The sequence below is a fragment of the Solanum verrucosum genome, unplaced genomic scaffold (genome assembly GCF_900185275.1).
Source record: "Solanum verrucosum unplaced genomic scaffold, falcon-dt-bn FXZP01000182.1, whole genome shotgun sequence".
Classification (NCBI taxonomy): Eukaryota; Viridiplantae; Streptophyta; class Magnoliopsida; order Solanales; family Solanaceae; genus Solanum; species Solanum verrucosum.
Window position 1 is genome coordinate 6,196,253 of NW_026020378.1, and position 25,519 is coordinate 6,221,771.

Below are 25,519 nucleotides of genomic sequence, written 5' to 3' on the forward strand. Positions count from 1 at the left end.
TGCCTGCTCTCCACAAAAAACCACATCTGGGACATAAAGTTATCCGCCTTTCCATGAAATTGTCTTGTGTAAGAACTGCTTCCTTAGATATGAGCCAAATAAAACAGGATACCTTGTAAGTAATATTCACCTTCCAAATTTTCCAAGGCCAGTTGACATTTTGTTGGTTGAGGTTAATTCATCCACCTGTATGATTTTCCAATCTTGAAGGTTCCTTGGTCACTGCCATGCCACCAAAGTTCATCTTCCCCTTCTTGTGTTCCTTTAAACTGGCCAATAGTGTTAACGAATTCTGAAACTTTTATGATTTCTCAGTCATTTACTTACCTTCTAAACCTGATTTCCACCCTTCAGGTGTCCACATTTCTGCAATGATTCTTTGCTGTATAGCATTAAGTTGTGAATCTTTGGATAGATACTTCTTAGAACACACATCTCATGGCACGGATCTCCCCAGAAGCTTGTCTTTTCCCCGTTCTTTACATTAACCTTAGTTCTGCTCTTGAAGTCCTCCCACAAAGCCCTTATAGATCTCCAAAGATTCACACCATATGGGGATAATTCCCTTGTCATCCACCTATTTCTCCCTCATACTTGGCTTCAATGACTTCCCCCACAACATTTGTTTGTCATTAGCATGCTTCCATAATCATTTCATTTGAAGGGCCTTCTGTGATTTACAAATTTTTAATATCCAAACCCCCATGTCTTTACTTTTTATCATCTTTCCACTTGACCAAATTTACCGTCCTTGTTTTCCAGCCATAGGAACTTCTTCTGATCCTGTTTAAACTGATAGTGATCACTCATGGAATGGGGAATAAAGACATCATTTAAGTAGGCATAGCATCCAGGACTAAGTTAGTTAGAGTTACTCTGCCTCCTAGTGACAATTATTGCCCCTTCCATCTAACCAGTTTCTTTTCACACTTTTCTATTACACTATTCCAGATTTCCTTGGATTTTGAATTGGCATCCCAAGATATGTAGTTGGGAGTGCCCTTCCACCTAGAATTGCATTCGCTGCCTCCATGTTAGTAACTTCATGAATGGGGTAAAAACTTTTTCTCTAGTTAATGTGCAACCCAGAAATTCCTTCATATAGGACCAATATTACACTCAGATATTTGAGTTGATCTTCCTATGCCCTACAAAAGGTGAGTATGTGTCGGCATATTACAGATGAGTCACCTCTAAACTTTCCCTTCCATCTCTAGCCACATCAAAACCTCCCAACCAGCTATTTGTATTTGTTGTTTTGAGCATGTTCTAAAGTCCCATTATAACTAACAAAAACAGGAAAGGGGATAGAGGATCCCCTTTCCTGAGGCCCCTTTATGCTCCAAAGAATCATGTTGGTGCACCATCAATCAATACAGAGAATTTAATTGATGACATAAAGAATTTTATCCACAAGATCCACTTAAGTTCAAATCCCATATTCTCCAAAACTCCAAGTATATCCTCAACTAACATGATCATAAACTTTTTCAATGTCAAGCTTGCATAGTATTCCTGCTTCAATCTGAACCTTATGATTTCATTTGCCACTAGGACTGCATCCATAATTGCGTACCTTTATTAAATGTCATTTGTTGTGAATCAACCACCTTTTCCATCACACTTTTCAACCTCTTTGTTAGGACTTTGGAGAAGATTCTACAAATGCGGTTTGTCAGGCTTATGGGTCTGAAATCCCTCAACTCAGTGGCATCTTTCTTCTCAGGAATGAGGGTTATGAAAGTAGCATTGAGGCTTCTTTCAAACATTTCTTGCTCATGGAAATTCTAGAAAGGCTTCATCATTATGTCATGTTTTACAATCTGCTAGCAATTAATGTAAGCCATCAGGTGATGAGGTTTTATCCATTATACATAGCTTGAGACATCTTATCACTTCTTTTTTAACAAAGTTTCTTTATAAACGTTCTTCTCCTCTATTGAGATGATTGGACAGTTTGGGAAATTGCTAGCTAGCCTCTATTGAGGAGTTTTTGTGTAAAGCATCGGATAAATGTCAAATATCTCATTTTCAATTTTGTTTATATCTTGTGTGATCTCACCTTGTACCTCCAATTGATCAATGTTATTGTATCTTTTTTGAGCATTTGCAATTCTAAGAAAAAACTTAGTGGTCATGCCCCCTCTTTCAACTATGGAGTTCTTGATCTTTGTCTCCAAGCAATTTCTTCTCTTTTGAGTAGGTTCTCATATTACAGAAGCACATCACCTTCCCTTATGGGGATCTTCATCTGATAGAGGTTTGTTTCTCTAACTCTATTAGTCAACCCCTCAGTGTCTAACCACCAATTTTCAAATTTGAAGTACCTGTTGTTTTTGTTCCAAGTTCCACCTTGTAGAGCTATTGGTACATGATATGAAATACTCTCTGGTGGGATTAGTTTCAAGTTGTTGAAGCTTTCATCACATTCTTCTGAAATCGAGATTCTGTCTATCCTGGATGTTATTTTATGGTTATCACCTTTGTACCAAGTGAATGTTTCATTCTCCATTTGAAGTCAGAAAATGCCTTCATCCTTGGCACATAGCTCTGACAGCACCAATCTCTTCCTATACGCCTTCTCTCAATGTAGCAATTTGATGCATACACCCCAGTAACGAGGCAAGAGAAACTTTGGAGTTGTTCAAACTTGCAAGTTAGAGTATATGATCCAATCTCAAGTATTTGTCCCTTCCATGTTCTGTTATCCCACATCATCTATATATCCCCTGTTGTTCTACTAGCCTCCAAGTACTCATATTTGATCCATCTACTACCTAAATTTGTTCAACTAACTTTGTCAAATCCTCCTCCAGCTTTGTTTCTTGGAAGCAATAAATGTCTGAATTCAAATCAAAAACCAAACTTTTAACAAGTCTCCTTTTATCTCTACAATTCAATTGCCTCACGTTCCATGAAATTAATTTGAATTGCATCAAGAATCGCAGTGGTTGTTTCTCCCCTTTGCCCTGTTCCCCCAACCTTTGAATTTAACATCAAAGGCCACCAAACTTTTGAGTTCCTAGGCACCTTTGATTTTGGTCTTCCTGCATATTACATAAGTTTCCATTCTCTCTGTTACTCTCCACCTGAAGCAGTAGTTCTAGAGCTTCCTCCTCGTGTCCCTGGAAGTCTGCCCCCCCAAGATTTCCCCTAATTTCACCTTATTTTGTTGAACCCAGAGTGAAGTATCCTTCTCTTTGCCTTGTATGGTTAGCTGTGTTGAAGTGCAAAGAGGCTCGGTATCCTCCACCTCCCAGTTTTCTATCGGTTCTGCAAAATTTTGGACTACTATATCTGTATAGTCCCTTCTATAGTCCTATTAACCTCTCCCCATTGATTGTTGTGAGATTCCGACCCCTTTGTTAGTTGTGAAGGGTACCCACCACTTTCTACTCTAGTCTCCATTACTTCATCCTATGTTCTCCATTATCTGCTTATCGACTGAAGAAATTAATTGTTGAAGAGTGTTATGAAGGACTTCGTAGAAGTCCTCTTTTGTTGAGGAGATGGACCTTAATCTATTTAAATTATGTAAATGAAGTGGGTTGCTGGGTCCGGCCCAAAGGGTTTTTTTACCTGTTGAGCCCAAAGCGTATTGACCTTTGGCTCTTTTCTCATTAAAATCCACCACGTGTTGTGCACATGAGTTAGACTTTCTTGAGTTTTGTTTCTTCCTTCATCGCCAGCCATCCCCCACAAACTTCTCCAATTTCCTAGAAAACTTTGTGCGACCACAACTGTAGTTTTCCACCACTTGATATTGAATTTGTTCTTCTGCCAGTGCCACTGATGTTGTAAGACCTGGTCCGCCATCAATCTATCAGAGAATTCAAACAGAAACCTGCTATTATCCATCTCATAGATATGGGCCCCATGGGTGTTTTTCCAAGAAGTTGAGGACTATATCCTTATCTCACTCAATGTGTGTCTCTCCTCGTTCTCATCTTCCAAGCCCCCTACCAGACATCTGTTTAGCAGCCCTGTCTCTTGGTCTCCAGATTTTACAGATATTTCTATTACCCCCTTTATCCCTCCTCTGCTTCTCCAACTTTCTTTGAGTGTCATTTATTGTCTCTAACTGCCTTTGCATAAGGGTAGTTGATGTCAGTTAACCTGGATGTGCCTGCCATGTCCTGTATCTTTGGGCATTTAGTGAACTCTTCAATTTTGCGAGCAATGTCACACCAACCAGCATCCAATGCTATCTCTGGATAGATCTTCCCCCTTATTTAAGATAACAATGCTCATGTATCTTCCGTGTTCATTTCTTGTTCTGGTGCTTAAGTGCTCTACATCTCTTTCCGACATTTTCTATCTCCTGATTAAGTATTTTTGGTCTTTAGAGGCTTCCTTCAAGTTGAAGCATATTCATTCCATAGCCTTGATGCTCATCTCTGTCCTTTTCATCAGTCCGCAACTTCTCTAGACCCATTTGTACCAGACTGTTGTGTTTGTTGTCATCTCATGATGTCAAAAATTCGAATCAAGCACTGATGTTAAATTTGCTTTAAGTTACTGCAGTAACTTTTAGCAAAATAAGTTATTTAGTTTGAGATGAATTTGAATTTTGAATTTTAGTTAGTTTGTTTATGTTGTTGAGATATTATAGGTTGTTTAAGTTTCAAGTCATGCAGATTTTGTATTTTATGTTGGCTATTTGAAGCCCCTCAATTCTTAATAAAATCATTGAAATCTATGGAAAGCTATTGAAAGTCATTTCAATCCATTGAGAGATATTTCAATCAATTCTTTTTGCTGCCCCATATTTTTATTAAAACATCAACAGTTGAAGAAAATCATGCCCCGCCCCACCCCTCCCCCCATGATCACTGTTGGAATGAAAGAAAAAGAAAGAAAAGCTATCCTGAAATGAAACGACTCGGAGAGAGAAGAGAAGAAGGAAGGGTGAAAAAGAAAGATTCCAGCAGGTTACTGCCGGAGGAGATTTTTTCTCCCTCCTAGGAACTAGGAAAGAGAAGTTCCTTGGGGATTGTGCCTGTGAGCATTCTACTCTTACCGAACATAAATAATTTCTTTTTTCTTCTTTGTTTTTTACTCAACATTTCTTAGAATTATCGTCTAAAAACTCATTCCATCCAATATGCCAAGGAAGTTGCTCTTCATCCAGTATTCATGGAATAGAGCATGTCCTTTGTGTAAGAATATCCACCAAACTTTGTAGGTTGGAAGGTTGTAACTTAGATATATAGAGTCAAAGAGGGAATTAATTTTCCTTTTCTCCACCATACTCTCAATCTCTCATTTCTCACCTCTGCTTCGCCTCTATAACTTTCTTTGTTGGTATATTTCAAAGTTCAGCAAGTGATAGTGTGGTGTGTACCCAGGGGCAGCAGGTAGATTCGCAAGGAAGAGGAGGTGATGCATGTAACCACATCCAGATGACTTCCATTATACACATAATAAAGAACTCAACAGAGAAAAAGAGACACTTATGGGCATACTTGAGCGCAAGTCTAGCTGCCAATTGTTTATCTTTCAAACGGAGACAGTACTGCCAACTGTGGCTCCAATTATTGTTGCCTGAATGACCTTGAGACTGTCCAGATATATTTTCTTCTCCACGTTCAATTAGCAACTGAAGCAACTGATCTGAGGCTCCATTTTGCAAGAAACGATCAGAAATTGCAAGAGCATCCATCATTTTTCCTTCATCAATCAACCTGTTGACATAAATAATGTGACAAAGGTGAGCCTATGCTATTCCAAGTGACCACTGTTAAGAAGCATAAAAACTTGAACTAGATATTTTTTTCGACAACAAAGAGAACAGTAACCGTGAATTGCAACTGCAGTGTGAAAAAGCCCTTAGGAAAGGAACGTGAAACAAAAGACAGCAGAATAGGATGAACAGATTTCTATAGTTGATGTTGTTGGGAAGTAGTTGCTAGCTAGTTTCGTGAGTTGCTTGGAACTTGTGGCAGTTTCAAGTTCTCAGCATGTACAGTTTTCTTTTACGGGTAATTAAAAAAATTTGTTACCAAAACAAAACAAGATAATAAGAAACATGAAAAAGAAAATTGCAAAGAGATCAACTCAATTCAAAACAAAGAGATTTTGAGAACCAGAACACCTTATACAGGATGCAGTTCCCAGATAGTATGCCTTCTTGTAGGTGAGCTAATGCAACGAAAATACAGTTTATAGGAAGACGAAAATACAGGTCCAATGAGCTAATTTCCTTTTAGACTTTCAATAATACCCTTCCATACTTTTGAATCCTAAAAAACTTGCCAACTCATTCACCAACTTCCCAGCATACATACAAAATATACCAGCTAATAGTTTAAGATCATCGAGAGGTAATACTCATTCTTGGAATTTACATGGGAAGACCTCTTAAGCAACTTCAAAAGCTTAGTATATGTTGATCTTCACATACACAGGAACTGTTTCATAATCACACAACATGAGTGTTTGCATAGAAGATGTGGATTACTTCACTGGGTTCTCTGTCTACTTGACCTACTTTCTTGTCTCAATTCCCTTTCTGTGGGAAAATAAACGTGTTGGATGCCCAACTAATGAGTATTGATATGCTGGTCGTAGACAACATATTCGATCCACTTACAACCAAAACCCATTAGTTTCAGCATCTTGAGAAGAAAAAAATAATTTCCATTGTCATATATTTTACCCAAATCCATTTTACACAGGATACCTTCTTCCACTTTTCTCGCAATGGAGAGAAAAAATTCATGAACAGTTAGTGTTGTATCCATGATTTGCTTCCCCCAAATTAATGCATACTGATTCCCAATTATCAACCTTATCACTTTCTTTTAACTCAGTTAGCAGCACATTTGTGAGGGTAGTCGTAATGAATTGTTTTGAATACAATGGTTGATGCCGAGCACTGTGAAGGAGGCACTGCATACATGGGCTTATAAGAGAAGGAAGACAAGTTCAAGCACATAAGATATTTTGCCCTTTTAACTATTATGTGAGTAATATAGAAAGAGAGAAATAGGAGAGTGTTCAAACATTGTTGGATGACTTAGCTACTCATCAAATGTATAGGTTCCATACTTCTTGTACAGGGGATTACCCCCACAATTTTTATCAAGTAATAAGATTTTATTAACAATGGGCAAACCACATATGTATACTTGGAGCATACCAAAAGGTAGAAAACCTTAGAAAAAGATATAATTTTCTATGAATGACATCTAATATCTATACTAATAGGAACCTCATGGGTCTGCCAACAGGAAAAAAAGGATAAGAGATTACACCAACAAAAGGTTGTTTGGTTCAGCACTGGGATATCCCGAATTTATAATCTTGGGACAAGTAAAGGTATTCTCACTTGTAAACATGGCCAAGCTGGCCATATACATGGGGTATACCAAAAGGTAAAGATTCAACAAAATATGATTCTCTACAAACACCGCTCAATCATCTACACAACAAGGAAACGTTCTGTTTAACCAAAAGAAAATAAGGAGCAGAGACTAGTCCTCAACGGAGAGAAACTTGATTTTACTCCTTCAAAACATCTCTTATTTCTTCTCTCTCCAAACTACCCTCATTAACGCAAGAACCATGTTCCAATCCCTTCGCTTTCTCCTCTTTCTAACTCTCTTCCAACTGAACACCAGATCTTCTCACAGTTCATGGCTGTTAGAACATAAATAGGTTTATACAATCCTATTAGAATAGGAATATGTTTATACAATCCTATTAGAATAGGAATAGGTTTATACAATCCTATTTAGAATAGAAATATGAATAGAAATAGAAATAGGAATAGTAAATAGTATCCTACTTGGTAAAGGATTGTATTCTCGTATCTATAAATAGGGTCTCAATGTAATAATGTAGACACAACAACAATTCAATAATATTTTTTCCTATATTTCTCACATGGTATCAGAGTCTCTACGATCTTGGTAGAAAATCAAAGAGCTTCCGCTACCGGCAGGTGGCTATTACCCATATATGCTGCCCGTCTGGCCAATGATTATGCAAGCAAAAGTTGGCTCACTGTGTACCTTTCATGTGATTATTTTCTTATATCTAATTTGTGTAGCACTGTGCCATCATTCCTGTGACTACTTTCTTATATCTAATTTGTGTAGCACCGTGTCATCTTTCCGGTGACTACTTTTTCATATTTAATTTGTATAGCACTGTGCCATCCTTCCGGTGACTACTTTCTTTATTTGCATATCTGATTTGTGTAGCACCGTGCATCTCTCTGGACTACTTTTCATTTTAGTTTGCGTAGTACCGTGAATTTTTTCGAACTACTTTCTCATATCTGAGTTGCATAGCACTGTGTGTCTTTTCGGTGACTCCTCAGATTTGATTTGCGTAGTTCCATTCGTCTTTCTAGTGACTCCTCAAATCTATTTGTGTAGGGTTGTTGTGCCATCATTCCGACCCTATCCATATAACTTCTCTTTTTCAATAGGGTCGTACCATCATTCCGACCCAACCCATATTATTTCTCTTTTTCAATAGGGTCGTGCCGTCAATCCTCCGGCGTATGAGCATGTTCCAGCCAATTTTTCGGTGACTTTCTTGTTTAATATATACTCATCTATGATTCCAACACGATCCATACACTTTATACTAGATTTTGAGCACTTGGTTGCTCAAGGGGAGTTTAGTAGCCTTGTATGTCGATTATGTAAGTCACTATATGGTCTGAAACAATCTTTGCAAGTTCGGTTTGGGAAGTTCAACACTGTAATTTTATCACTCTGTGTTTTATCGATATTATGCATCAAATTCAGTATTTCATGAGAAGATTAAGCACATTGAGATTGACTAACATTATGTGTCAAATCCGGTATTTAATGAGAAGACAAGCATATTGAGATTAAATGTCAATTTTGTGAAGTCAACTGATCAACTTGCAGATATTTCACCAAGCCCATCATTGGTCCTCGTATTAATTACATTTGTAACAAGCTAGGTACATGAATTGTATGCACTAGCTTGATGGGGAGTGTTAGAACATGAATAGGTTTATACAATCCTATTAGAATAAGAATATGTTTATACAATTCTATTAGAATAAGAATAGGTTTATTCAATCCTATTTAGAATAGAAATATGAATAGAAATAGAAATAGAAATAGGAATAGTAAATAGTATCCTACTTGGTAAAGGATTGTATTCTAGTGTCTATAACTAGGGTATCAATGTAATAATGTAGACACAACAACAATTCAATAATATTCATTTCTTATATTTCTCACAATGGCATTGCGCAAGGAGTGCGAAACCACTTAAATCCCATCATAGTCTCATGGTAATCCTGTGATGTACAAGAACATGGTCCACGTCCTTGCACATGTTACACCAACTGACACAGACAACCTCTCTTTCTAAAATTTTCTACTGTCAAAATAACCCCTCTAGTGGCTAGCCACGTGAAAAAGCACATCTTCCCCAGCACACTTGGAACCCCTATTGCATTACATGGGAGATCAATCTCCTCCACCAGAAGTTTCTCATAAAAAGACTTCACCAAGAACACTCCATTGTTTCCCCAAAGCCCCACCACCAAACATCAGGATTATCCACCGGACTAACTTACCTATGAAGTAAGCGCATCAATCTTTGAAACTCACTTGTTTCGGAGATGTCACAATCTCCCGCCTAACCAAGTGAAACTTCTTTCCCTATCCGCGGAGTCACATAAGAAATTTCTGCCTTTCCAGTTTTCCCACCATAAAGGTCAGAGCAAGAAACATGGACATGCAATAAGTAGGAATATTGTCTTCCCTCCTTTGGAAAAATATCTATTCTGCTAGGATCCTCTTTAACCCTCTGAAGGACTGGATTTCAAACATTGAGATCCTTATTTGAAGATCCTAATGGTAATCCAAGGTTACCTAGGGACAGCCCCTACCCTGCAATGTTAGACTTGAGCGAGCGTGTCAATGTTATCTACTCCAATAGGTATGATCTCACATTTTTTAAGGTTAATTTTAAGGCCTGAGACCACCTAAACCAAGTTAAGACTTGTCATAGCCTCATAGGTAATCCAACTAGATCCCCTCTGCATCACAAAAAACCAACGTATCATTTGCAAACCAAAGAAAGAAACTGAAATGGTACCAACTCATCAACCGCAGCCTTAAAGCCCTTAATAATTCTGGTCATAATAGCTCCATCATCCTGCTCATAGCATTCATCAGTGACATCACCAAGATGAAAAGCAGTGGTGATAACGGATTCCCTTGTCGCAACCCCTCGAGCTACCAAAGAAGCTGCACGGATTTCCATTCACCAAGACCGAGTATCTCACTGAAGAGATGCAAAAATTGACCCACTTCCTCCATCCCCTCCACCCCCACCCCAAAACCCATCTGCAGCATACTGAAATCCAGGAACTTCTCGTTTACGTGGTCGCAAGCCAATTCAAGATCTAACTTGCAGAGTAGTGACTTGTTAAACACCTTTAAATCTTTAAACAAGTCCAACCCGCACTTGGTATTGTGACATTCTCCCAATTTACCAAGAGAAATTTCCTCTCCCCGCTTGAAGTGACCCGGAAAAAATCCCTCTGAAATTTTTCCCATATTAATGAAATTATTTGTTTTATCCAATAAAGAAAAACAAAAAGCCTACAGGAGGCTTATACCTGAATCTATTTTTTCCTCGACTAACAGAAGAGCATCTTTCTGCTCCTTAGCCCAGAAGATATTAGGAATTCATATTTTAATTTCCTATATCAGTTTTTACAGTATCTGCTGCAAATGATCATTGTTTCTCAGACCTGCACCCAAACCCTATAGTTCAACCACTCTTATGCTGGCTCATTGGGACTGAGACCAAAATTCAGCTGCACCAACAAGATAAGTATAATAACGTCTTCATGATTCTTGTCAAGTGCAAGCGATATCACAAGAGAAACAGGTTAGATCAGTGAAAATATTGTGGCTGACACAAGCAAGACCAACTTTATGTGAACAGAAACGGTCAAAACTCAAAGAAAGGAGATGGAGTACCGTTCCACAGCTTTCTCATATGGGCCTTCATTCTCACAATCAAAAGAAAGAAAAACTGTTGTACGATCAGAATTTTCGGATTTTAAGGAATCATGCCAAAGATCAGAAGATCCTCTCGTTTCATTCTTAATCTCCTGGGGATTCGTTGATATATTACTGCTACCAGCAAGTTCATCAACTTCAGATTCAGCATCACTGTCATGATCACGAAATCGCTTCATAGCAGTTTTACATTCAGGTACATCATCTTTACCATCATTCCTCGTGTGATCAGCCATTATCGCAAATTCTGAGATTCGATGAAGATTGGTCTGCATCTGTATCCAGCGATTCAAGGTAGGGAACCTGCTCAGAAAAATCATGAAAAGAACCGGACACAAAAAATAAGAGAACCATATGTATCACATATATAGGTGATCAATTACAAACTCTATTTAGTGTGAACTAACCTCTCAGATTGGTCAAGAGCAAACTCAAAGAATAACCTATCAGCATCAGGAGTTTGTAGAAAGCAACTTTTCAGAGATCTAGATACAGTAGTCTCCCTGCCACGATAAAGTATAGAACTTCCAAAGACGCATGCTAATACAGCTCTAACTGGGGATAACTTGATGAGATGCTTCACTATATCCAATTGGAGAGGATAGAGAGGTAATTCAGCATCCCCAGAGGAAGGAGTGAAAGACCCAGGCTTGGCCTCTCTACATGAAGGGGATATTACTCTATTTTCAGAGTAGTTCTCAGTGTATGTAGGAATCACCGGGATGCAAGCCCAACCATGACCATATCTTGGAGGATAAACTGGAGGAACACAAGCAGAAACCACTTCATGGACAAAATCAGCATTCATAATCTCTGCTGCCTTTTCAGCTGCATCAGTACTTCCTTGCTCAAACACTAGACGAGTTAAAAGCTGCAAGCAAAGTGATGAACTCAAAATTGAGCAAGTTAAGACCAAATAAAAATAAGAACAATTTCACCTTTTTCCAAACATTTTGGGAGAGACAGAAAGTTCAGATGAAATATTTAAAAGCAAGCATGTTGCTTCCTTTGTTTTCAACTTTGTCCTCTCTCTCTATTTCTATCTTTATTGCAAGGGGAGGAGTCTTGCTAAGTTAAATTCCCCAAACATTACCTCTAAAGCATGTGTAAACCTAACAAAATCCAAAGCCAAGGTTTTTATAACAAAACTTGTTCCTTATTAGACTCCAAGTAGATTTTGCCAGTTCGCATAGTACCACCCTGCAAAATAGTAAGAAAAGTCGCAAAAGAAAGCTTACGTCTTTAGGCCATTCATACACAAGTGAGAAGTAGTTGAAGTCATGAGTGGTATCTGCCCCATCAACAATGTCACCAATAGCAGCAAGGTAGAGGACGAATTGAGAGAGAAACGTGGTCATTCTGGAGCTGAATGGCCCAAATAATCTTTTTCCAGTTTCCTTGACATCATAGCTACCAGAAGGTATATTACTGTCACCAGCTGCTGAAGTTGTCAGCGGCTGCTTGAAGGTTTTCAACCCAAGCCCAAGAACCCCCTTTTTGCTGTACAGTAACAATCCTTTTCTGTCAGAACGTGAGCCCTCCTCCTTAACCTGTTCCCTCTCTGTTTCTTCATCAGCTAAAGCTCTTGCCACATTGTGGAGCTTACCTAAAATTTTCCAGAGCACCAAAAATTTATATGTTTGACTTGAGAGAAAAAATACACACACAGAGAAATCCATAAGAATCTAGCTAAACATTCAAGAATAAGATATACATATAGTTAAGTCAAAAATATAAAAGATAAAGAGGGAGAGACAGACACAGAAAGGCACACTGAGGAGATGAAGAAAATGAAGGGAGAGAAACACTAAGATAGCATCACCATTTTATTTTAATTCCCCAACCTGCAAAACTTACAACTACAAACAATAGATGTAAAAAGAGAGGATCAAAAAGCAAAAACAAACCGCTAAGAAACTGTCTCTTCCCCATATGAGCATCTTCAATCATTTGATGCAGCATAGCTAGTGCACGCTCCTTATGTCCTTGGCGCTGAAGATCCTTTGAGGATAAAAGGATCATTTCTCCAGTTAAAATGTCTTGAAGAGCTGAAGGCTTATCCTGAAATTGTTGACAGTTGTTCCATTAATCAACTTGGTAATCTACATATCAATAAAAAGATGGGAATAGAAAAGGTGACATAGAACCATCTAGTGACGAGTATTTATATTTATCTATTTTCTCCTTTCTTTGCAATATCTCCTTCAATTCTACTTTTTAAAAACCCAAAAAGGACAAAATAAACCAGTTATCTATTCTACTAATGTAACGACTCGTCCCGTCGTTACAGGTGAATTAATTGTGAAAAAAATTGGCCAAAAGAAAGGTCGGTCCAGTCTGCTATAGCGGGATGGTGGGGGGGACGATTGGGCCGTAGTAAAAGTAGAAAAATCCTCAAACCGCCCAAGAACATTTTGGAGAAGAGAAAGGGCGATCTAGGGCATATTTCATCACTTTTTCATCAGGAATCTTCGTAAAGGTGAGCAATCAAATTTCCTACTTTTGTAGTTCAATTCCTAGATCTTAGCGAATGTAATTATGGCCCTAGGGAAGGGTTTGAATTCATCCAAAGGTAAGAAAAATCTAAGTTTATGAGGATTATAGAGTGTAACACCTTGGTCTATTCTTGAGAATGGTTATTCCTGATTTATTTACCATAATTCACAGCATAACCATTTGATAATCCACTACTTCTCCTTTTTCTCCCTTTCCCTTTTTCATTTGAGAATTCCACTGAATTGTCTTTTTCTTGTTCCCATTGTTCCATTATGTTTCCAACACTTAATTCTTTAGATTTAGGTAGAACATGGGGTTTCTCTGGAAAATATATCTTTTGTGGCTTTCTTTGTTTCCAAGTTCATAGTTTTCCTATGGGGTAAGGGTTGTCTATCAAACTTATGGGTCTGAAATCTTTTAACTCCTTTGATCCTTTCTTATTTGGTATCAAGGATATATATGCGGCATTGTAGCTTTTCTCAAAATTCCATGTGTACGGAAATTATGCATTGTGTCCATGATGTCTTGTTTCACTACTTCCCATCATTTGATGAAAAAACCAAGAACGAAACCATCAGAGTCGGGGACTTTATCAATTACACACATTTACATACATGCAAAGACCTCTTTCTCATAAAAAAAAAATTCATTGTAAGGCCTCATTTTCCTCTTCATAAATGATTGGGTTGTCAACGAGATTGCAGGAAGGTCTCCAGTTTACTATTTTTGTGTACAACTTCGGGTAGAAATCAATAATTTCCTTGATTTGTGTAGGCTCTTCCGTTGTTTTCCCTTGTATCTTCGATTAACTAGTGTTGGTTTTTTATGAATCTGGTAACATTTGTATTTATATTAGTACTTTGGTAATACTAGAAGAACCATATTTACAATAGAAGAAGGTTAAAAAAAAAACCTTCCAAAATAATGATCCTAACTCTAGATGGACCCTAAAACATCTAGATTTGACTCAATCTCATAAGGGTAAATATTTGTACACCAAAAGCAGAACAACAAATACATTCAAGTTTAATCTCATGCACATTGTTGATCCTGTTTTCAAAAATCTGTCATTCCCCTCTCCCAAAGAGTCCCCCAAATGCAGGCAGGAATAATCCTCCATTTATCTCTGTTTCTAGCTCAAAATACAGCCTCCTCCCAACTAAAAAAGGATCATCAAATCTTACTCGGCATTATCAATGAGATGCCTCTAAGATTGAGGAAAATTTGCCACAGTTGGTTAGTGACATTATGATACCAATCCACCTCTCAAGACGTACTTCAGAAGAAAATATCGACAAAAGAATAAAGAGTTGAATTCTGGACAAACAGCTGCTACAGCTGTTCCCTTGATTTGCTACAGCAGTTGGTCTAGCAGTTATTATTCCTAGTTTGTAGTTAAACAGTGTCAGTGTCAGTCTTATCCTGTATGTTCTCTATATATATGTAATTAGGATTAGTTATTTGTATTATGTAATTAATAATCAAAACTACTATTTAATGGAGTCTTGACCTCTCCATACGGACAACTTTATTGGTATAATTGTATTTAAGATACTTGCACAAACTATTGCCAGTAAATCTACTTGCTTTGTTCTATTTCTTCGGTTCTCTACTTCTGGTTACTATCAGTTTTGGTATCAGAGCAGATCAATCCAACATGGTCAATACCAGATTGTCTAATTCCCAAGAAGGCGTTCCCAATGTTGAATCTCTTGCCCAACAATTATCTGTCGTAGCATCAAAGTTAAATACGATTGACACCCTGGCAGCAGATGTTGCAACATTGAAAGCTCAGACTAGTTGCACTCAACAAGAAGAATCCAGTCATAGAAACCGTAATAAAGGAAAGTCTGTTTGACAAGAAGAGGAAGAAGACATTGATAGTCCATCTTGGCCAAAAAATCCTCCCCGAAGGCCATACACAGATGGAATTCCCTAGATTTGGAGGGGCGATTCCAGAGGATGAATTTTGAAAGCAGAAAAATATTTCTGCTACTATCAAACTCAAGAGAAACATAAAGTTGACATCGCGGCGATGTATTTGGAAGGGGATGCTCTGAATCTCTTCTCTTGGATAAATCGTGACCGAACTTTGCTTTATTAGAAAGAACTTATTAAAGCATTGCAGAAAAATTATGGTCCTGCAGAGTTTCAAAATCCCGACGAGCACCTTTGTAACATTCAGGCAAGGGAATCGTCAAGAATTTGCAAAATGTTCATCTAGGGTTACAAATTGGCCAGATCATTGTCTTTTAGGCGTGTTCCTGAATAGGTTGAAAGAGGAACTTAAATCTGCTGTTAGGATTCACAAACCTAGAACAGTTTACACGGTTATGAGTATGGCACTTGAATTTGAAAATAAATTAGGCCCAACTCGCAGCAATCGAGTGCTTAATTGGACCCCAACAATAAACCCATGATACAAAATCCATTGAATTCTTTTAGAAACACCCAGAACAATTCTTCATCTGCAAATCACAATTTACGCAGCAGTGTTTCTTCCAACCCAGCCGCTTCACAATCTCTTCAAATGTGAGCATGGGATACCGAGAGGAGAAATCTTATGGCACAAGGACTTTGCTTTCGTTGCCATGAGAAATTTGCACCCAGTCATAGATGCAAATCTACAAAATTATCTCTCATGGAGATTACCAGAGAAGGTCAATTGGAGAGGTTGACGAGGTCAATGCAGTAGTTGGTGATAACCCTCAAGAAACTGACCTAGCTGAAATTTCCTTCCATGCCATTTTTGGGTAATCAGTTGGTGCTACAATGAAGCTTCAAGGTGAGATCAACAATAAAAAGGTTTTAATACTTGTGGATAGTGGTTCCACACATAATTTTGTGTCTGATTCCATTATGGAGGAGCATAATTTACAAGTAGAAATAGTTCCAACATTTGGTGTGCAAATAGGGAATGGGGGACATCATACGCTGCAATAAAATTTGTCGGAATCTTCAAATTCAATTGGCGGGCATTACTATCACTCAGGATTACTACCCTTTTTTGCAATTGGAGGGGCTGATTTGGTTTTTGGTATCAAATGGTTAGCTTCTCTCAATACGATTCAAGCTAACTGGAAGGATATGTTCATAATTTTCAATTGGCAAGAGAAGCGTTACAAATTGCAAGGCGTGAGATCGACAGATTCAGCCACGGTTTCACTCCAATCTTTTAACATGGTATCAGAAATTCCAGGTTATCCAATCCAAACCTTTTTAGATGAATTCCAATTTGTGTTTTCTAAACCAACATCTCTTCCACCATTTAGAGCACATTCTCATGCTATTCCTCTGCTACCAAATTCTAAACCTCTAAACATCAGACCTTATTGTTACCCACATGGTCAAAAAACTGAAATTGAGAACCAAGTTGCAGCTTTATTAGAATATGGTTTCATTCGCCCTAGTTCAAGTCCCTTTGCTAGTCCCATTTTGCTAGTTAAAAAGAAAGATAACTCTTGGCGGTTTTGTGTGGATTACCGTAGCCTAAACAAAATCATTGTCCCGGACAAATAGCCCATTCCAAATATCGATGAGTTGTTAGATGAATTACATGGGGCCACAATTTTTTCAAAAATTGATCTTCGTTCAGGATACCATCAAATTCGTGTCCAACCTGATGATGGCTATAAAACTGCCTTTCGCACACATTCAGGCCGTTATGAGTTTCTCATAATGCCTTTTGGACTCACCAATGCGCCATCCTCATTTCAAGGCGCCATGAATGATCTTTTCAGGCCATACCTTTGAAAATTTGTCTTAGTGTTCTTTGACGATATTCTAATCTATAGTCCTGACCCTCAAACACACCAACAACACCTTCAAACAGTCCTCCATCTTCTTTCTGTCAATTCTTTTTTTGCTAATCCAAAGAAATGTTTATTTGGTCAACACCAAGTTGGTTTTCTGGGTCATGTGATTTCTCAAGATGGAGTAGCCGTGGATTCTGAAAAAATATCTACGGTGCTGGAATGGCCTGTTCCAAAGAATGTCAAGGAACTTCGCGGTTTCTTAGGTCTCACAAATTATTATAGGCGCTTTGTTAAGAACTATGGGATCATTGCTCGTCCTTTAACAGAATTGACCAAGAAAGATGCTTTTACCTGGCATGCAAAAGTAGAGTAGATTTTCCAAAATCTTAAAGAGGATCTTGACATCAGTACCAGTGCTTCGTCTTCCAGATTTCACTCAACAGTTTACAGTTGAGTGTGATGCTCCATCTGATGGAGTTGGGGCTATTTTACTGCAACAGTGTCATCCAGTAGCCTATTTCAGTAAGGGATTGTCCTTTTCTAGTCGCATTAAATCTACTTATGATCGTGAATTGTTGGCTTTGGTCCTTGCATTGCAAAAATGGAAGCATTATCTTTTGGGTCGGCATTTCATTGTCACTACTGACTATTGTAGCCTAAAGTATCTCTTGCATCAGCGGGTGACTACTGTTGAACAACAACGCTTGTTATTTAAATTATTGCCTTTTGATTTCTATTGTCTATAAGTCAGGAAGTGAAAACAACGGAGTTGATGCCTTATCTCATCGCCCTTAACATGCTGATTTTTTTTCTTTGGTGATGCCTATTCCATTAGATTTCAGTGATTTGATAGAAGCAATTGAAGTTGATCCATATACTAAAGTAGATTCGAGATCAACTTTCTTCTGATCCGTCAATTCATCCTGATTTCTCGTTGTCTACTAACCATCTTTACTACAAATCTCGGCTGGTTATTCCTGATTATCCTGAACTCAAAGCCAAGATTTTAGTAGAGTCACATGATTCTCCAACAGGAGGGCACGGAGGTTACTTGAAAACTCTCAAAAGGGTAACTGCAATTTTTTGCTGGCCTTGTTTGAAGCATGATGTTAAGTTGTTTGTCCAGAATTGTTTGATATGCCAGCAACATAAATATGAAACATTAGCTCCAGCTGGTCTCTTACAACCTTTACCCGTTCCTAACAGAATTTGGGAGGATATCTCCCTTCATTTAATTGTTGGGCTTCCTCCTTCTAATGGCTTTGATACTATTCTTGTGGTGGTTGACAGGTTTAGCAAATACAGCCATTTTCTTGCTTTATCTCATCCCTTTACTGCTAAAACAGTGATTGGGGTTTTTTGTAAGGAAATTGTCAGGTTGCATGGTTTACCTCGCTCCATTCTTTCAGATCGTGATGTTGTCTTCACAAGTGTTTTTTGGCAGGAACTTTTTCGCCTTAGTCGCACTCGTCTCCGTATGGGTACTACTTCCTATCATCCCCAATCTGACGGTCAACCAGAGGTGGTCAATCGATGCCTTGAAACTTACTTACGTTGTTTTGCTCATGACAAGCCCAAATCATGGCTTCAATATCTATCTTGGGCAGAATATTCTTTCAACAGTGGATACCATTCTTCAGCCAACATGACTCCTTTCCATATTGTGTATGGGAGAGAACCACCACTCTTGCATCCCTTTGTTCATGGAGGAACTAAAATTGCTGAACTTGAACAGCAGCTCGTGGAACGAGATCAAATGTTAGAGGTACTACATTCCAATCTCATGAAGGCCCAATCCAGAATGAAGTTTCAAGCTGATTCCAAGCGGCGTGACTTGTCTTTTAATGTGGGTGATGCTGTTTTCCTTCGTTTGCGACCTTATCGGCAGAAGAGTTTAGCCAAACGTCTTAATGAGAAGCTTTCACCTCGATATTTTGGACCATACAAAATTGTTCACCAAGTTGGTCCTGTTTCTTATGAATTGCAGCTTCCTGAAACATACAAGGTATATCCTATTCTTCATGTCTCACTGCTTCGTCCAGCTCATGGTTGTGCTGATATTGCTTCCCCTCCACCCTTACCACTATCGGGTGAATTGGAATTGATGGTGGAACCTGAAAAAGTTTTATTGCATCGTTGGGTGAAAAAGTCAGGAGTTGGAATTACTTATTCAATGGCGGCGTCGACCTATTGAAGAGGCTAGTTGGGAAGAATATGACTTGCTTGCTGTTCAATTTCCTTTGTTCTGCCTTGAGGACAAGGCATCTTTTCTTCTTCTTTTTTGGGGGGGTGTGCACTGATACCAACCAACCTCTCAAAACGAACTTTAGAAGAAAATATCGACAAAAGAATAAAGAGTTGAATTCTGGATGAATAACTGCTACAGCAGTTGTCTTGCAACTGTTCCCTTGACTTGCTACAGCAGTTGGTCTAGCCGTTATTATTCCTAGTTTGTAGTTTATAATTCCTAGTTTGTAGTTTATAGTGTCGGTCTTATCCTTTTATGTTCTCTATATATATGTAATTAGGGATAGTTATTTGTATTATGTAATTAAGAATCAAAACTACTATTTTCTGGAGTCTTGTCCCTCTCCATACGGACAACTTTATTGGTTTAATTGTGTTTAAGATACTTGCACAAACTATTGCCAGTAAAGCTACTTGCTTTGTTCTATTTCTTCAGTTCTGTACTTCTGGTTACTATCACATTACAGTGTAGGTAGATGTCTAACTGTCTCAGCATCCTTTCCACATAAAGGACATATGTTACACAGTGGAATTCCCCACTTTGTCACATTGTCGGGAGTCAAAACAGCCTCTTTAATAAAAAGTCAAGTGGAACATGCCACTTTGTGTGGCACTTTGGCTTTCCATATGTGCTTCCAAGCCCACTTAATAATTTGAGCTCTAGTTTGGTTTGTCAGCGTGTATCCCTCTTTCACCTTATATATGCCCTTGCTATGCCCATTCCACCAGAAGCAATCCTCTCCTCTCTGTAGTCCTTGAAAGTTCTCCAACAACTTGTACAATTCCGTCCCCAATCATTTAAATGTTTTCTGAAGACCAAATACCAGCCTAGTTGTGTCCACATTTCAGCAATTGTAGAAGAAAAATGTCAGGAAATAAGCCTTGTAAACTATCAGGACCCATCCATTTGTCTAAAAAAACGAGTCTTGTTGCCATTGTGAACCTTGATAGTAGATTGACTTTTAAGGAATGGCCAGAAGAGCTGACGGATCTCCAAAGACTAACACCATAAGGGGTAGTGACTTCTTTAGTTGCCCAATTGTCCAGCTCCCCATATTTGTTCTTTATGACATTACACCATAAAGCTTGAGCCTTCTGTGGGTAGATCCATAGCATTGCACCTTAAGAGCTTTGCTCTGGCACTTGGTTCTTGATGCCTAATCCACCTTGCCTTTTGCTTCTGTTAATATTCTTCCATTTGACCAGGTGGTAGCCTTTCTTCTCCTTGTTGCCTTGCCACAGAAAACGTCCCCTGATTTTATCCAACCTTTGAACCACTTCCTGAGGTATATGAAGTAGGAACAACATGTGAGTTGGTAGAGCATCTAGGACAGAGTTTATCAAAGTTAGTCTACCTCCCAATGAAAAATATTGTGATCTCCATCTAGACAATTCTCCAAAACTGGGTTCCAGATATCTATGGATCATGACTTTGCTCCAAGATGTATAGATGGCAATCTGCCCACCACTCCTCCCAGAATCTGTGATAGGTGCTCCATATTGGAGACCAAATTAATTGGAAAAAGGTAACTCTTATACCAGTTTATATGTAGACCAGAAATGGCTTCAAAATAAACCAATATCAACCTCAGTATTGACAAGTTTCATCAGCATATCGAAGATGGGTGATCTCTGAACTGCTCCCACTGTCTTTGGCAACTTCAAATCCCTGCATCCATCTTCCCATTTTAGCAATATTTAACATATTTTGTAGACCCTCCATTGCTATGATCCCCCTGTCTAATCCCTCTGTGTACACTGAAGGTAATTCAGTGAGATAATGAGGAAGGTCAAATCCTCCACAATCAAAGGAGAGACATAGCATAATCTGGGAGGATCTATGTCTGTCTAAAAAAGAATGGCCACAAGAATACAGTTATGACCATGAGCTAATGGCTAATGCAACTCAGGCACACCACCAAATATTTTGTTTTTAGAATGAAAAAGGAAAATCTTTTGGTGGTGCAAGTGGCATTAGCTGACCAGTAAAAGTTAATTTTCCAAGTAATATTTCTCTTTCACATGTACATTATATAGATATAATGCCAGTCTTGAAATTAACAGGTTGAAGATAGGATTAGCAGACCTAAGTATTGATGAGACTCATGAGAGAGTCACATTGTCTCTTGTTTCTCTCAGATTTTTTCTATTTCAAGATTGCCTCACTTATTTAGGAATGCCTCTTGGAGACAGTCCTAGATCTACTGCTTTTGGGTTTCTGTCCATTCTCAACTGCCTGTAAGCCTCGTCTCCAGTCTCTAATATGAAACAATGGAAGTTTCATCCACCAGCGAATCATTATGTTATATCCGATAAGAATTTTGAATTAATATCACTGAATATTTTTGAAAATGGTAATTGTTGTAATATCACTGAATATATTTTTTGGTAAAGTAATACCACTGAATATTTCTTTATCATTTGCGAGAGCTGTTTTAGCATCGTATGGATAAATTCTCAACTATGAATGTGAATCCATCTAAGCAAACAAGGCGGTTATTTTTTAAACGCCTGCTAGCAATTCTCATGTACTAATCGTAACATCGGGCTACAGCCTTCTAACCGATATATCTTACTAGCATGTTGCTAAGATAAAGTGGCTTTCCTGTAATTTTTATTTTTTTATGACCTTGGTGTCCGGGCCAGCTTTCGCGCACCTCGACTAATTCCATGGGATACCTGCCACCTCCCATCAGCAACAGGTACCAAGTAACTTTGTCCACCAAGGCTAGGACAAATGGGAAGAATCACCTAGTGTTTTTCTGTCTCCGCTAAGTTTTGAAGCTGAGACCTCAGGGTTCTCAACCACTTCCTGTAATTCTTTGTTCAGGAATTTCAAGAAGCTTTGGTAAGAACTGGACTGAGAGTTGGAAGTATTTATGATTTTTGATCTTTTGCCTTTCCTACTCTACATTAGAAGGCAGCTCTCCAACTTCTTCTATCAAATTTCTGGCATCGTTTATTTATTTATTTATTTATTTTTATAAGAAAGAAATGCCAAGTTTCTTGCTTTTATCTAAACAGGACTCTGTTTTTGGTGGTCAAAACCCAAGCAGGAAGGATTATCCAGAGGAAAATTGAAGGTGCATATCATATATAACTTTCTCAAACATTAATATTTCCTTGTTATTATACGCCAAAAAGAAAAGGAAAGAGAGGCAAGAAAAAGATATAAACAAAAAGAGATATACTTACTTCTAACATCCAACAGTAACAAGTAACAACTACTGTTAATTTGCAGTACTTGAATCTTGTAGCCAAAGCATTTTTTCCATCAATTAGAGAATTTATTCGCACGGAATTATGGTATGGGATCATAGAGACAAACATGTAATAAGATCTATAGAGAAGTAAGATATCAAGTAGAAAAATACTAAGCGTTACTACGTACTTTAACGTGCTGAGAAAATACATGACTGAAAATAAGGGGAAAATGGCATTTTACCAAAGGGAAACTTAGCCATATAGCACAAACCATACTTGAACCAAGATTATAATTAACAATACAAGTAAATCGAGGAATCAAGAGTTCATCACCTAATGCAACCCCACTCACCTGTTCCAGTTGTTCCTGTAGACGCTTAAGGACGCGCTTGATTACAGATATAACTGCTACTTCACGAATCTGATCCCAGTAGGTTGACCCAATTTTAGGGGAATTACCAGGGTAAATCTCTGACAACATAATTTGTGCCTGCATGCACCCAAGTTGAATTGTAACCATAACAGGATAAGCTCTTAATTTCAACTAGAAACAGGAATGTGGAGAACATGGGAATATAAATGTTTATTCATTTCAATAGAGGTAGATATCAAAGACTAGCTGGAGATTGAGTCGACATCCAGGCCTCCAGTTGGGGCAGAAGCCTTTATACATGAGTCTTAACAATCCACACAGAACTAGTTTTTTGCATTCTTAGTTTAAAAGGATCACCCACATAATCTTAGTCAGAAGGAATCTTAATGACTGGGAGATTGTATTCCTAGTCTAAAACTGCACCACACTACTGAGGGCTACCATCTCAGATATCAGGAATTTTCAAGACTGGTTTATCTCTTTTAAAAGGAAACGTAGATTGATGGTTACTTACACATGCTTCAACACCCCCCACCCCCCCTGTTTTACCCCAAACCCGACCACTCCAACTGGGATTTACATCCCAGAGGAGTCTTCTCCATAAAAAGATGATATCCTAACCTCATTAGTCCCCAACCCTTCCGTTTATCTGAGCTTGGAAGACCATTTGGAACGGCAAAGCACCTTACAAGGTCAAATATTTTGTTCGGATTGTGGCTAATGGAAAATGCATTATCCTTGATAACTTATGAGGGAGAGAGCACCCATTTTCGTAATAGATGCATTTTTTGTGAGGAAGAAGCAGAAGAGATCAACCATCTCTTCATCCATTGCAAAATCTCTAGTCAACTGTGGAATTTGGCATTCAACATTTTGGGTATTAATTGGTGTATGACGAGATCTTTTTCGGAGTTTCTGCTTGCATGGCAAAGAAATGGAATTACTAAACCACTCCTTCCCATCTGGTACAACATTCCTGCAGCCATAATCCGGGTTAATTGGAAGAATGGAACACTAGAATTTTTGAAGACAAGAATGATATTGTACTTCAACTCAATAAAACTCGACTTTCTGATTTGAGTACATTCCATGTAATGCCACACATCAATAAAATTTACCTTACTAAAAAGGATCGCCTAACTAAGATCTAATATTTCCAGTGCATAATCCCATAAAGTGAGGTCTGGGGAGGGTAGGTTGTACGCAGACCTTAAACCTACCTTGGATAGAGAGGTTGTATCTGCTAGACCCTCGACTCGATAATAAAGTGATTAGAGGAGAAAAATAACAAAGAGCTATAACAAAATAAGATAAAAAATTAAGCACTGGAGAGTTGCATTTGAATATATGAGAATTAATAAGAGAAAATAGTCAAATGACCCCCCAACCTATTACCGGATTCTCAACTACACAGTTATACTTCATGGAGGTCCTATGACCACCACCCCCCCAAACCATTTAAAAGTGAAATTAATTATGTCCTAAAACGTCATAACCAATCATGTGTCGTGTGGTGAAACAAATGCGCTTGACATGAATATTTCACCATTTATTCGCTTTTTTTAAAAAAATTATCTCCAACAAAAAATTTCATTATTGTCAAAAAGGTTGCGGCTAGAACTACACCCGCCAAGATGAACACCCATCTCTAACCTGGCTCCATTATTGAACCATGGCCCTGATACCATGTGAGAAATATAGGAAAAAAATATTATTGAATTATTGTTGTCTACATTATTACAGAGAGTCCCTATTTATAGACACTACAATAGACACCTTTTCCAACTAGGACACTGCAATACAATCATTTTCTAAGTAGGAAACTATATATTATTCCTATTACTATTCCTATTTCTATTCTAAGTAGGATTGTATATACCTATTACTATTCTAACAAAAGGAATGAGATGTTATGAAGGAAAGGTTAGTAGCTCACAGATGATCAAGATGAGATGTCTTAGTCTTTTGTATTTTTGGTGTATGCAAGATTTAGTGGGGGAAGTAGATAGCTTAGTGGAGTTTATAGGCCAATTGTAAATTTTTGAAAGTTTGTTTTGGATTTTGAGAATGATGGCACCCCCTGGAGGCTGAGTTATCAAAGGTGCGCTTAAGCCCTGAAGCGAGGCTCAAAACGCGTTGAGCGCTTTGCCTCGCTTTATGTGTGCTTCAGTGTCGTCATCAAGGTTCTAAGACAAACTTTTCCTTGTCAGTGAGCCTCTTATGAAGAAGTGACACTAAACAATTGATATTTCATTTTATCATAATCTTTTTTCATCTTCTTTGGTCATACATTTGTCATTCATGTTTATAATTATTAGTCTTGAACTAAACATATACATTTGTAATTTTTTCTCCCTTTGCGCCTTTTTCATTAAAGCCCACACTTTATTTGCGCTTTGCGCTTAAAGCCCCTA

General features: G+C 38.1%; 1 protein-coding gene across 3 annotated transcripts in view; it reads right to left on the bottom strand.

The window, feature by feature from the left end:
• Positions 1-25,519, bottom strand: part of LOC125838816 (uncharacterized) — a 70,193-nt gene that overhangs the window by 20,634 nt on the left and 24,040 nt on the right. For all 3 annotated transcript variants that reach the window (XR_007443613.1, XM_049517844.1, XM_049517845.1), the window contains 6 exons: positions 23,085-23,222; positions 12,938-13,091; positions 12,269-12,636; positions 11,438-11,901; positions 10,989-11,333; positions 5,466-5,684 (listed from right to left, as the gene is read on the bottom strand). Coding sequence is in view for 2 of the 3 variants with exons in the window: in XM_049517844.1 (XP_049373801.1) it covers positions 5,466-5,684; positions 10,989-11,333; positions 11,438-11,901; positions 12,269-12,636; positions 12,938-13,091; positions 23,085-23,222 (1,688 nt within the window). In the remaining variant the exon portion in view is untranslated. The remainder of the gene's footprint in view (positions 1-5,465; positions 5,685-10,988; positions 11,334-11,437; positions 11,902-12,268; positions 12,637-12,937; positions 13,092-23,084; positions 23,223-25,519) is intronic.